General features: G+C 41.4%; 2 protein-coding genes across 2 annotated transcripts in view; one reads left to right on the top strand and one right to left on the bottom strand.

Moving 5' to 3' along the window:
* Window positions 1-717: 717 nt before the first annotated feature.
* Window positions 718-4,807, top strand: LOC128701789 (uncharacterized). Its single transcript, XM_053795710.2, has 2 exons — window positions 718-2,429; window positions 2,502-4,807. Exons 1-2 carry the CDS (start codon window positions 826-828, stop codon window positions 3,565-3,567), a joined length of 2,670 nt encoding a protein of 889 aa, XP_053651685.2. The 5' UTR covers window positions 718-825; the 3' UTR covers window positions 3,568-4,807.
* Window positions 4,808-5,370: 563 nt separating this feature from the next.
* The window catches only part of LOC128701762 (uncharacterized), a 34,719-nt gene continuing 26,559 nt past the window's right edge, over window positions 5,371-13,530 (bottom strand). Inside the window, exons 8-11 of the mRNA XM_053795680.2 lie at window positions 10,698-11,009; window positions 10,356-10,553; window positions 7,196-7,291; window positions 5,371-6,996 (exon numbers count right to left, since the gene is read on the bottom strand). Coding sequence (XP_053651655.2) covers window positions 6,259-6,996; window positions 7,196-7,291; window positions 10,356-10,553; window positions 10,698-11,009 — 1,344 coding nt within the window. The 3' untranslated portion in view covers window positions 5,371-6,258. The remainder of the gene's footprint in view (window positions 6,997-7,195; window positions 7,292-10,355; window positions 10,554-10,697; window positions 11,010-13,530) is intronic.

The following is a 13,530-nucleotide window of genomic DNA, read 5'->3' as shown; positions in this document are numbered from 1 at the left end:
GTTTATGTAACTGTCCGGCTGGGCAATGAGAGAAAACGTATTAATGCCGTAATTGTGGATAGGCTCCCAGAGAAAATATCTACCATAGGGCTTGGTAACGCTACTGAAAGGCTTTCGAGTAAGGTAGATTTGGCACCTTCTGGTATAAATAATGATTCGGTGGGGCCAATAGATATTTTGATAGGTAGTGACCATTATGCCACCTTTGTAAAGGGTATGACAAAGAAATGCGGAGTCACCCTTCTAAGGACCGCCGGAGGTCACGTGATGTATGGCAGGCTTCCTCGTACCGATAATGAATGACTGGAGGAATCCATAAATACAGTTACGGTGTGTCTTACTCATGAAGTATCACCCCAGTGTAAATATACTTCAATAAAGGATGAAGTTGAACCTGTGTATAAATTATGGGAATTGGACAGCATAGGGATCAATGTAAATGAAGAAAGTCCAGATGATTCCTTTACTCAAGAACAATACCAGAAGGATGTTAAATTTGAATCTGGACAATACTGGGTGAGACTTCCGTGGAAGCTGAACCATCCAGACCTACCAACTAATTACCGGATGGCGTATGGACAATTAAAGGCTCAGCTCCACGAATTGAGCAAGACACCAGAACTGTTGACTGCTTACGATGATATAATTAATGAGCAGTTAAATAATAAATTCATAGAGGAGGTACCTCCCGAGCAAACCCAGATTTATGGTCACTATTTGCCACACCACGGAGTGAAGAAGGATTCTAAGACCACTCCTCTGAGGATTGTGTTTAATTGTAGTGCCAGGAGTAATAAAAGTGTACCTAGTTTGAATGACTGTTTGATGACAGGTCCGTCGTTGACGGAAAAACTGGGAGACATACTATTAAACTTCAGGGTTAAGAATTATGCCTTTACGGCAGACATAAGTAAAGCTTTCCTGAGAGTGGGTCTGCAGGAGGCTGACCGGGATTGCACTAGGTTCTTATGGCCCGAGAATCCTGGTGACCCACTTAGTCCCCTGAAGACTTTTCGCTTCAGGAGTGTATTGTTTGGTGCTACCTCCAGTCCGTTCCTACTCCAGGCAACGATAAATGCACACCTTAAGCGTACGGGTGGTCCACTGAGTGGAGTAATGGGTAGACAATTTTATGTGGACAATTTCCTGGGGGTGACGTCTACTGAAGAGGAACTAATGAGCATATACGCAGGGGCTAATGAAATAATGCAAGGTGCAAATATGCCCCTGAGGGAATGGAACAGTAATTCGTCCAGTTTAAGAGTTCAAATAAATAAAGACAACCCTGGAGTTGAAGTGTCCAAATATAGTAATGTGCTGGGACTGACTTGGGACACAGAGGGAGACTTGTTATCGTTAAAGCCTAATGACTACAGCATGCCCAATAAATTAACCAAGAGAGTCTTGCTTGCAGAAGTTTCAAAATGCTTCGATCCACTAGGCTTAGTGTCCCCACTTACCATAAGAGGAAAATTGTTGATACAAGAAGCATGGAAGCTTAAGTGTGCTTGGGATGAAACCCTACCTGAGGAATTTGTTGAAAGGTGGGAAGAACTAATAGGGGAATATGTAAAATTACCAATGTTGAAGTTCCCCCGTAATGTGGCCAGTCAAGAGGGAGAAAATGTACTCCACATTTTTTGCGATGCTTCGAAATTAGCATATGGAGCAGTCGCTTACCTTCAATGTAATAGTGCCATTTCTCTTGTTATGTCTAAGGCTAAGGTGGCTCCAATCAAATCACGCACCTTACCTCAGTTGGAATTAACGGCCATTTATGTAGGTGTCAAATTAGCCAATTATATAAGAAATAAATTGCGAGAGATAAATATCAGCGACACCGTAATTTGGTCTGATAACGAGGTATCCTTACAATGGATTCGTAATGGTAACAGTAAGATTGTGTATGTACAAAACAGAGTCGCTGAAATCAATCAAATGCAGGAGAAACATCACAGTTTGGGTCAGCATATGTTAACCTTTAATCACATTCCTGGTGACGAGAACCCAGCTGACTTCTTGTCTCGAGGCTTGACTTATGAAAAATTTGTGAGTGCTTTATCGTGGTTTAAAGGGCCAAGTTGGCTGGTGGACAAAATTAACTGGCCGGTGCAAAAAGCACATATTGCTCCTGTCGAAATTACGGTGAGCACCGCTCCGGTCAGTAGTCCCTCCTTAGCCATTGATATGAACAGGTATTCTTCCTTACCTAAGCTGATTAGTGTGACCAGGTTAGTGTTTAAATTTATAAGTAAGATGAATATCTCACATAATTTTCCCCATCCCCTGAAATACTGGCTACAGAGGGTACAAGAAGAAACCTACAGGGATGAGATTAAATTCATGATGGACGGAAAAATTGTGAAAGGCTCAATAATAGAAAAGCTGGGGCTGTATTTAGAGGATGATGTAATTAGGTGCAGAGGCAGGTTACAAAATGAACATCAAAATGGTATACAATACCGACAGGTTGTCTAACTGTTGCATATGTGTCTTACCAGGTTACAAAATGCTGAATTGGGGGAATATGCTAAGCACCCTATCTTGCTGCCCAAAACTCATCACCTGACAACCTTGATTGTCTTTAATGCCCATAATAACGTGATGCACGGTGGGGTACAGGATACCTTAAACTGTATTCGGGAAACCTTCTGGATTCCACAAGGACGGCAAAGTGTAAAGGGGGTTATCAAGTCGTGTGTAATATGTCGCCGGGTGGATGCCAGAACCTACATGTACCCAGGTCCTCCACCATTGCCCAAGGAACGCGTGCAGTTGGTAAAACCATTTGATGTGACCGGAGTGGACTATAGTGGGCCAATCATTTTGACGGGTACTTCAGATGGTGTCCCCTTGAAGGTGTATGTATGTCTATTTACTTGTACAGCTACTAGGGCTGTTCATCTAGAAGTGGCTCAGGACTTGTCTGCAGAACAGTTCATACAGCTGTTCCGGAAATTTGCAGCTAGACGATCCTGTCCAAGATTGATGATCTCAGATAATGCCACCAATTTTGTAGCGGGTGCTCAACACTTGATGAAATTAAATAAGAGTGATGATGTACAGTCTTTGTTGACCCAGCGAGGGTGTGTCTGGAAATTTATTACTCCCAGAGCCCCCTGGCAGGGAGGACTGTACGAAAGAATGATAGGTACAGTGAAAAGATGTCTTCGTAAGGTGCTACACAGGAAGAGAATTGATTTGGAGGAGTTCCGGGCAGTGTTGGTGGAGGCAGAGAATCGAGTGAACAATCGCCCTCTGTCATACATGAGCGACACTCCTGACGCGGAGGTACTGACTCCCTCTCACCTAATATGTGGACAAAGGTTAGAAGCTGCGCCTATCTATAGAGATAATCCCGAGGGAAGTGATGAGGATTATAATAACGTGACTGTGTTGAGTGACAAGTTCAAAATGTTAAATAAGGTAATTATTCATTGGTCTGATGTGTGGCGTAAAGAATATCTTCTTACACTACGTGAACACTTTTATGGTGCGCCAGAGGCAGTAAACCGACAGAACATTCAACCAGGTGACATTGTGTTAATTGATACTGAACAACATTGAACACTGTGGCCTCTGGGCAAGGTAGTTACATTATACCCAGACGCACAAGGTGTTGTCAGAAACGTCAAAGTGTTGTGTCGTGGTCAGGAAAGTTTGCGTACCATTAATAAATTAATTCCCTTTGAATTAAATGGTGTTCAATCCAGTGCAGATGGAAACCTAAGGGAAAGTGACACGAGTGATATTGAAGACACTGACCGGGTAATGCAAGAAGAAACTGTAGTAAGACCCACTAGGAAAACAGCAGCGCAATCTAGAGAGGGCTGGAACCGTCTCCTGGAGGAAGACGCAATTTAAGTCGTCTAACAACGACTTCCGCCCGGCCGCAGTGTGAAAAATTTTTAATTTTCCGAAACTATAGCGCCTAATAGGTGTTTTATGTGCCGATATGAGTCAAAATGTATTTGAAAATGGAGTAGAACCAAGAGTTCCCTTGGCGCATGCGCGGATGTGCGGGGGAGGAAGGCGGATTGTTTTGAATGTGGTGAAGAAGCTGAGAAAGCATGGAACCACGAAATTGACATTCACGGCGGCCTAAGGATTAATATAGGCCTCATTTCATAATAAGAAGTGTCGTAACTGTTCCTGGTGGAGAGTGAGGGAACGTGATTTACGGGACCACGGTAACAGAGTGGTAAAAAGTGTGATAAGAGTAGGACCGGGTGTCAGGTGCACGGCCAGGGTGTGTCCAGGGGACATACCCGTGTGTTAATCCTCGCTCATCGGCCTCAGATCTTAATGGAGTGACCTCTAATTTGTGTAATAGTTATGAGACGTTAAATCGTCTTGTGAATGGTAATGTAATCAGTGATAATAACATTGAGTTAAGAGAATGCGGGATGTGAAATAGAGCGCCTTGCTCCGAGTGAACGTGTGACTCTCGTACCGGGGATAATGGAGATTTATAGAATCACGACTTCTAACCGGGACAAACCGACGGATACCTCGTCCTGCCGGAATGAGAACCGTGTCGGTGTAGCAGGACATCGAAACTGAGATGGTGAATGGAAGAAATAAGGAGTATCAATCACCCACAGTTAAGTAACCCTTCTAGTTATAGCAAACTTATGCTGGCCAGTAGTGTTATGTTATAATTAGATAGGTTATGAGTGATCCAGCTACATCAAGTGACCACCAGAGAACATCTGGTAAGTGGTGGGATTATGTACAAATGTTTTCCTTGATGGATGTATCCAGGTGTATCCTACCCCCCTCCCCTTCATTCAGCGAAACTAATATAATCTATACAGTCCACAATTAACTAGTAGCACCGTACTTGTGTGTGCTACCCAATCCATACTGGTCTCGGATAGATATGGATAAGATTGTGAGGTCGAAGGGGCCACCTGCAGTGACCAGAGGTGGTTAAGTTTTCTCACATGTCTACACGGGGTGACTACGGTAAACAATATGGTTGTCTCCCAATGAGATTACTTGTATGTATATAATGTTGAGGTACATACAGATAAACACCCTAGAAAATTTTCCATAAAAATAGTACAATTAATACTATTAATGACTTTGGATGGCCCTGGCAGCAAAATTATTTGTTCCATTTTTCTGTTTAACTTAATAAAATTTGAACCAGATGTATGACAGTAGTTTTATTTCTTTAAGTACAGTGTGTCATCGACACCATGCCTAACCCTTCTAGGGTAGGGTAGGTGCCTGAGCCCGAGCCTTTAGCTCATAAGACTGTCATTCCCATTTGCCCCCTTGGGGCGGGGATGGCAGACCAGAGAGGCCTAGCTTGTGGCTAGGCCTGGGGACAGTTGGTCCCAAAGATGAGGAGGTACTTGTGCTTCCTCCCATGGGAGACTTAGGTCTCAGACACTCCCTAAAGAGGGAGCCAAGGCCGGGCCACCACTTGGACAAGGCCCGGGCCGGGAGAATACAGGCTAATCTTTAACTAACTAACCAAGTACAGTGTGATGATAAAAAATTAGTAGAGTGAAGGATCCTCACGAATCTTTAGAAAAGGATTGTAAGTGTTTATTGGTCAGCAAACAGAACAAGTGCATCATTACATGGTTCTTTGTCAGACAATGACCCATATCTGGAGATAGGTTTTATTCCCCATATAAACAATAGAGATTCTCAAAGGATTAGATTCTTGTTGTTGGGGGTTTATAGAGTCACTGACACCATATGCTGTATCGAGTAGTGTTCGATTCTCTCCTGCTGTTTACAAACTAAAATTTATGATTTTAATTCCAAGTAATTATGATTAATTCTAATATGATTATTTACATCATCACACTACTCAGAACTATGAAGAACATTTCCTTGAAGGTAACACTGAAGAGGAATGTTGTACCATAGATAATTTTAGTAGATGTTAGGCAAACGAAGTCTTTTTCTTGATTATTAACTGCTGAGTGATAATAGGGACAACCTAGGAAGCCCATAGGTCTGGCCTATTTCCTCGGGGGCCCTTATATCCTCTTCTCAATGATGCAACCCACAACAGTCAACTAGGTACCTATTTACTGTTAAGAGAATATGGGCAGCAGGTGTAAGAAGACTTGCTCTATACGTCTTTTTCACCCATGATTAAAACCCAGGACTTTATTGTTGTGTACTGAACACTCTGCCACTGTGTTTAAAGATACCGGAGGGTTTTTAATACCCCGTGATAACCCAAGAAAACCAAGCCAGAAATATCAGTGTTCAGGCTGTGCTGTGTTAGAATTAAGATGCAGGGTTGAAGAAGAACTTCTTGCTGAAGCCAATATTTTTCAGTAGTGGCGACCCAGTGTAAGAGTTGTTGGCACACTCCTTGAGTAACTGTCTGTACAAGTCAGCAAGTTCCTTATCATGGGAGTGTTGTGCCAGGGTGCGACACAGAGCAGTGTTGAAGGGAGTTCCTTCCTTAGTAAAGGAGTACGAGGTAAAACCTCCACTGCTTGAGTACAAACACATTATGTCCTGTAGAGGTTCTTCCATTCTTGTATATTTGACTGTGTTGTCTCTTCTAGCATTCTCTTTGTAGTAACCACAACAAAAGTCAAAGATGAATAATTTGGGCTTATTTTTTAACTGTGGGCATTCTGAGTCCTTAAAAATTTCACATACCCACTGAGTAGTCAAAAGATTCATGTCACTTGTTAAAAACTTTTCATTTTCGACACCGTGACTTGAGATAATAAAAACAGCACATCCAACACGGTCCAGGAGCTCCATGTTCCTGACACTGGTCAACACTTGTTTGGTCTCTTGTGCTGTCAAGGAACAATGTGAGTGTCCAGTGTAACCCATTTTCTCCCAGATGTTTGACAGGTTCTTGACATTTAAGTGTGACCCCTCAAGGGCCAGGTCAGGTCGCTCCTTGAAGGAACTGTAGCTCAGGATACACACGTATCCTCTGGGATCTGTGTCCATCCTGTAGATGTCTGGTCCTAATGTCTTGACTCTGGATCCTCCAGATCTCTGTGAACAGGCAAACGTAGATGGAATATCTCAAAGTTTATCGTATCAGATTAATATTTTGAATTCATTAAACTCTAAACACTCGGAGGTACAAACCATAATGCACATGAACCAGAAACAATATTTTGTTATATTTAGAAATATTATGGTGAAATGATCTAATTAATAAATCGGTTTCTAAAAATGATGAAAAATTTACCTGATTCTTGCAAGCATCTTTGGAAAGGTCACCGAAGCTCAAAGCTAAACTATCCACATTGCTGAAGCTGAAACTGGTGACCTGAAGCCTATCATTCTATAAGAGAATAACATGAAAGCAATATTAAAACAGGAGTAATCAATTATATTTAAGTATTTGTAATTATGTGACATCATGTAGAACTATGAATATAAAAATCAGAAGTTTAAAATCTATCAGAGAACAAGTCTATTAGGAAATATCTGTGATTGTCAGATGTTAGTTATCCGATAAGTTATATTAAGAAAGTTTTGAGTGATAGAATATGACAATAAGATAAGAGATAAGATAAGATTTCGTTCGGATTTTTAACCCCGGAGGGTTAGCCACCCAGGATAACCCAAGAAAGTCAGTGCGTCATCAAGGACTGTCTAACTTATTTCCATTGGGGTCCTTAATCTTGTCCCTCAGGATGCGACCCACACCAGTCGACTAACACCCAGGTACCTACTTGCTGCTAGGTGAACAGGACAACAGGTGTAAGGAAACGTGTCGAAATGTTTCCACCCGCCGGGAATCGAACCCGGGCCCTCCGTGTGTGAAGCGGGAGCTTTAGCCACCAGGCCACCGGGCCACCAATCAAACAGTCATGTGTGATGGAATATAACAGGAAAATCCTGTGTGATGGATTATGATAGGGAAACTATCCTGGCTGATAGAATATGATAGGGAAACTATCCTGGCTGATAGAATATGAGAGGGAAACTATCCAGGCTGATAGAATATGAGAGGGAAACTATCCTGGCTGATAGAATATGAGAGGGAAACTATCCTGGCTGATAGAATATGAGAGGGAAACTATCCTGGCTGATAGAATATGAGAGGGAAACTATCCTGGCTGATAGAATATGAGAGGGAAACTATCCTGGCTGATAGAATATGAGAGGGAAACTATCCTGGCTGGTAGAATATGAGAGGGAAACTATCCTGGCTGATAGAATATGAGAGGGAAACTATCCTGGCTGATAGAATATGAGAGGGAAACTATCCTGGCTGATAGAATATGAGAGGGAAACTATCCTGGCTGATAGAATATGAGAGGGAAACTATCCTGGCTGATAGAATATGAGAGGGAAACTATCCTGGCTGATAGAATATGAGAGGGAAACTATCCTGGCTGATAGAATATGAGAGGGAAACTATCCTGGCTGATAGAATATGAGAGGGAAACTATCCTGGCTGATAGAATATGAGAGGGAAACTATCCTGGCTGATAGAATATGAGAGGGAAACTATCCTGGCTGATAGAATATGAGAGGGAAACTATCCTGGCTGATAGAATATGAGAGGGAAACTATCCTGGCTGATAGAATATGAGAGGGAAACTATCCTGGCTGATAGAATATGAGAGGGAAACTATCCTGGCTGATAGAATATGAGAGGGAAACTATCCTGGCTGATAGAATATGAGAGGGAAACTATCCTGGCTGATAGAATATGAGAGGGAAACTATCCTGGCTGATAGAATATGAGAGGGAAACTATCCTGGCTGATAGAATATGAGAGGGAAGCTATCCTGGCTGATAGAATATGAGAGGGAAACTATCCTGGCTGATAGAATATGAGAGGGAAACTATCCTGGCTGATAGAATATGAGAGGGAAACTATCCTGGCTGATAGAATATGAGAGGGAAACCATTGTGTGTGATATTGAATGACAAAGAAACCATTCCTCATGATGGGTGTGTTGGATATATACAATTTTTGTTTACAATTCTTATAATGTGTTAGCTAGATTAAGGAAGCTATACAGTGTGGTGTATCAAAGAAGTACACAGTGTAGTGTATCAAAGAAGTACACAGTGTGGTGTATCAAAAAGCTACACAGTGGTGTATCAAAGAAGTACACAGTGTGGTGTATCAAAAAGCTACACAGTGGTGTATCAAATAAGCTACACAGTGTGGTGTGTCAAAGAAGCTACAGAGTGTGGTGTATCAAAGAAGCTACAGAGTGTGGTGTATCAAAGAAGCTACACAGTGTGGTGTGTCAAAGAAGCTACACGGTGTGGTGTGTCAAAGAAGCTACAGAGTGTGGTGTATCAAAGAAGCTACAGAGTGTGGTGTATCATGGAAGCTACACAGTGGTGTATCAAAGAAGCTACAGAGTGTGGTGTGTCAAAGAAGCTACACGGTGTGGTGTGTCAAAGAAGCTACATGGTGTGGTGTGTCAAAGAAGCTACAGAGTGTGGTGTGTCAAAGAAGCTACACAGTGTGGTGTATCAAAGAAGCTACACAGTGTGGTGTGTCAAAGAAGCTACACGGTGTGGTGTGTCAAAGAAGCTACACGGTGTGGTGTGTCAAAGAAGCTACAGAGTGTGGTGTATCAAAGAAGCTACACAGTGTGGTGTATCAAAGAAGCTACACAGTGTGGTGTGTCAAAGAAGCTACAGAGTGTGGTGTATCAAAGAAGCTACACAGTGTGGTGTATCAAAGAAGCTACACAGTGTGGTGTGTCAAAGAAGCTACACAGTGTGGTGTATCAAAGAAGCTACACAGTGTGGTGTATCAAAGAAGCTACACAGTGTGGTGTGTCAAAGAAGCTACAGAGTGTGGTGTATCAAAGAAGCTACACAGTGTGGTGTATCAAAGAAGCTACACAGTGTGGTGTGTCAAAGAAGCTACACAGTGTGGTGTATCAAAGAAGCTACACAGTGTGGTGTGTCAAAGAAGCTACACAGTGTGGTGTGTCAAAGAAGCTACAGAGTGTGGTGTATCAAATAAGCTACACAGTGTGGTGTATCATGGAAGCTACACAGTGGTGTATCAAATAAGCTACACAGTGTGGTGTATCAAGGAAGCTACACAGTGGTGTATCAAATAAGCTACACAGTGTGGTGTATCAAATAAGCTACACAGTGTGGTGTATCAAGGAGGCTACACAGTGGTGTATCAAATAAGCTACACAGTGTGGTGTATCAAATAAGCTACACAGTGTGGTGTATCAAATAAGCTACACAGTGTGGTGTATCAAATAAGCTACACAGTGTGGTGTATCAAATAAGCTACACAGTGTGGTGTATCAAATAAGTTACACAGTGTGGTGTATCAAATAAGCTACACAGTGTGGTGTATCAAGGAAGCTACACAGTGTGTGGAGCATCTAACTTAAACAACACCTCACCTGAGGAACCATGGGGAAAATATGCTCTCGGTGTAAGGAGAGTGCCAGTTGACGAGGTGTGGTCACCTGCAGTTCCCTGGTCAAGGTTCCTTGTACCAGGTGACCAGCGTGGTAGTCAGGATCAGCACCAAGCTGTAGCAACTGCTGTACCTTCCTTGTATCCCACCACAGAACAGCCTCGAACAGCGGTGCAGCTAGCTGTAATTAATACCACATTATAGCTATAACATTACTTTTTATCAACATATTTATAATACATCATGATAGTAAAGCTTATATCTAAGAGAGTCTAACAGATACATCAAGTGAAGACATTGTTTCTAGATTAAGAGAAGAACTAACCAGGTCCTTGAAGGTTCTGTTGTGGTTGTCACGTTTGTCGAGGTTCAAGTCCTCTTCATGGAGCAATATATCTAATACTTGTGTGTGACCTTTGAGGGCAGCCAAGTGAGCTGGAGTCTGACCTTCCTTGTTGACAATATTGGGACTGATAAGCTTGAGCAGGAAGCTCAGCACCTCTGGCTGGTTGCTGTCTGCTGCTGCATGCAGCAGAGACCAGCCTGTCTGCTGTCTCCTCACTGCTGGTCCTGTTTCACATACAAGTTCCTCTACTCTCTCCAGCTCTCCCATCTCCACTGCTCTGAATATTTCTGTCTGAGGAATTACAAAAATAATATATCACCCTCTTTCTTCTTAAGCCAAATAATATATAAAATGAGAACATTTTTGGTTGTTAGTTAAATAGAGACATAAATCCCAAAACAAGCTTGTACTAGAAATAAGCTTAGCTCTGTGTAGAGCTTAATCTAACCATGACTTAATAAAATTCTACACAGAGTGTAAGATGAATTGATCAAGCTCTAAACAGATAAGTTGAATTGATAAAGCTCCACACATTGTGTAACATGAATTGCTAAAGCTCTACCTATATGTTTAATTCACTACAGTGGATCCTCAGTTAACGACATTAATCTGTTCCAGAGAGCTTGTCTTTAACTGATTCTCTCGTTATCCGAATTAATTTTCCCCATAAGAAATAATAGAAATCCAATTAATCCGTTCCAGACACCCAAAAATATTAAACAAAATAATTTTTTCCATGAAATATACATTTCCCTACACAGAAAACAATGAGACATGCAGAATAAATACATAAATAATAAAATGATGCCTTTATTGAAGAGTATTGATAAGTGATGGGACACTATTTTTCTTGAACACCCTGGGATTTTCAGAGCAATACATGAGTAAAGGCTTCACTTTGCAATCCCAACTAACATTACAACAAAACATGAGAGTTAGCCTGTCTTTCATATGCTTGTATCCTGGAAGTGCCTTTTCCTCTTGAGTAATGTAGGTCTTGTTTGACATTTTCTCCGGAACAGGCCTGTTTTGTCACAATTGAACACTTGATGGGGCTGGAATTTTTCAGCTTCTCCATGCCTTATCACACTGTGTATGCCACTATTTATTTATTTATTTATTTATTTGAACATGATATAGGTAAGTACAAGGAATACAATTTTTAAAGTGCAGCATGCCAAAGCCGGCAGGTGGAAACATTTCGACACGTTTCCTTACACCTGTTGTCCTGTTCACCTAGCAGCAAATAGGTACCTGGGTGTTAGTCGACTGGTGTGGGTCGCATCCTGGGGGACAAGATTAAGGACCCCAATGGAAATAAGTTAGACAGTCCTCGATGACGCACTGACTTTCTTGGGTTATCCTGGGTGGCTAACCCTCCGGGGTTAAAAATTCGAACGAAATCTTATCTTAGCCCCATGTATGCAGAGCATTATGGGCAGCTTAAAATTAACTTAAGATTAACTAAGCAATGATATATTCAGTGGTACAAAAATTATTGTAAACAGATAACAATTTAGTACAAATGAGTATTACAAAGACAGGTCATATGGTCATTTACTGTGATGCTGTGTAATCAGTAGAATGGAGCATTATGTTGGGTAGTGAAGTTAAATAGTAACAGTTTGATTGAGTCACAGTATGACATTTATGAGATACAATAATGAGAAACATTTATGAGATACAATTTATGAGATACTTATTCAGTATTTATTTAGTTGTGGGTGAGTAAGTGATTTTTGAGAAGTGACTTGAATTTATAAACATGTTGATCCCCATGCACAAATTCCATAGGTGAGATAGGGGTAAATAAGTGAGTGATATAGGGCCAGGAGGGTTGACTGTGCAACATAGTACCGTATCTTCGATAATATGCCTACGGTCTTGGAAATTTTTTTGGAAATTTGTTGTATATGTGTTTGAAATTTGAGTCTATTATCAAGGTGGATTCCTAAGAATTTTCCCTCTGTGAGTTTTGTGATAGGTGATCCATTTATCATTATGTTAAGAGACACATCTGTAGCTCTGTTACCAAACTGAATGAAGTAGGTTTTGTCAATGTTTAGAGTAAGTTTGTTGGTCTTCATCCAGGTTGATATTTTCTGTAATTCCATATTTACAATATTGGCTAGCATGACTGGGCTCGGGTGAGAGAAAACGTATGTAGTGTCATCTGCAAATAGTGTTGATTTGAGTAGTTGCGATGCATTTGGTAGGTCACTTATGTATATGAGAAAGAGAAGAGGGCCTAGGACACTTCCCTGTGGGACACCAACTGTAATTTGCTGTGCGGAAGAGTGCCCCATTTGTGTACACATATTGGGTTCTGTTGCTGAGGTATGACTTTAGGTAGTTGAGGGAGTGCCCTCTTATACCATAGTGTGACAATTTTATGTGGAGCAAGTCATGGTCAACTGTATCAAAAGCTTTACGTAAATCAATGAAGATCCCCAGTGGGACTTCTTTTTTCTCTATTGCAGTGTAAATATGTTCTAGCATGTGTATAATAGCATCATTCATATTTTCATTAGGCATGAACCCAAACTGACAGGGGTTGAGTATGTTGTAGGAGATGAGGTAAGAATAGATACACTTATGAATTAATTTTTCAAAGATTTTAGAGATTCTTAAATCTCTCAAACTAACCGTTGCTGGCCTTAAATTTACCAATATGAGCACTAGTTCCATGCATTTTTTCCTGTTTACCTGGGTGTTAGTCAACTGGTGTGGGTTGCATCCTGGGGGACAAGATAAAGGACCCCAATGGAAATAAATTACAGTCCTCGATGATGCACTGACTGACTTGGGTTAT

Source organism: Cherax quadricarinatus, chromosome 96 (genome assembly GCF_038502225.1).
Source record: "Cherax quadricarinatus isolate ZL_2023a chromosome 96, ASM3850222v1, whole genome shotgun sequence".
In the NCBI taxonomy this organism is placed as follows: Eukaryota; Metazoa; Arthropoda; class Malacostraca; order Decapoda; family Parastacidae; genus Cherax; species Cherax quadricarinatus.
Note: the sequence above shows the minus strand (reverse complement) of the source record. Positions and strands in the feature narration are given on the sequence as shown.

Excerpts from the sequence above, each read along its gene's own strand:
- LOC128701789 (XM_053795710.2), top strand. The coding sequence starts at position 826 with ATGACAGGTCCGTCGTTGACGGAAAAACTGGGAGACATACTATTAAAC. Across the intron at positions 2,430-2,501 it reads GTAATTAGGTGCAGAGGCAG|GTTACAAAATGCTGAATTGG; the intron begins GTTACAAAATGA and ends GTGTCTTACCAG.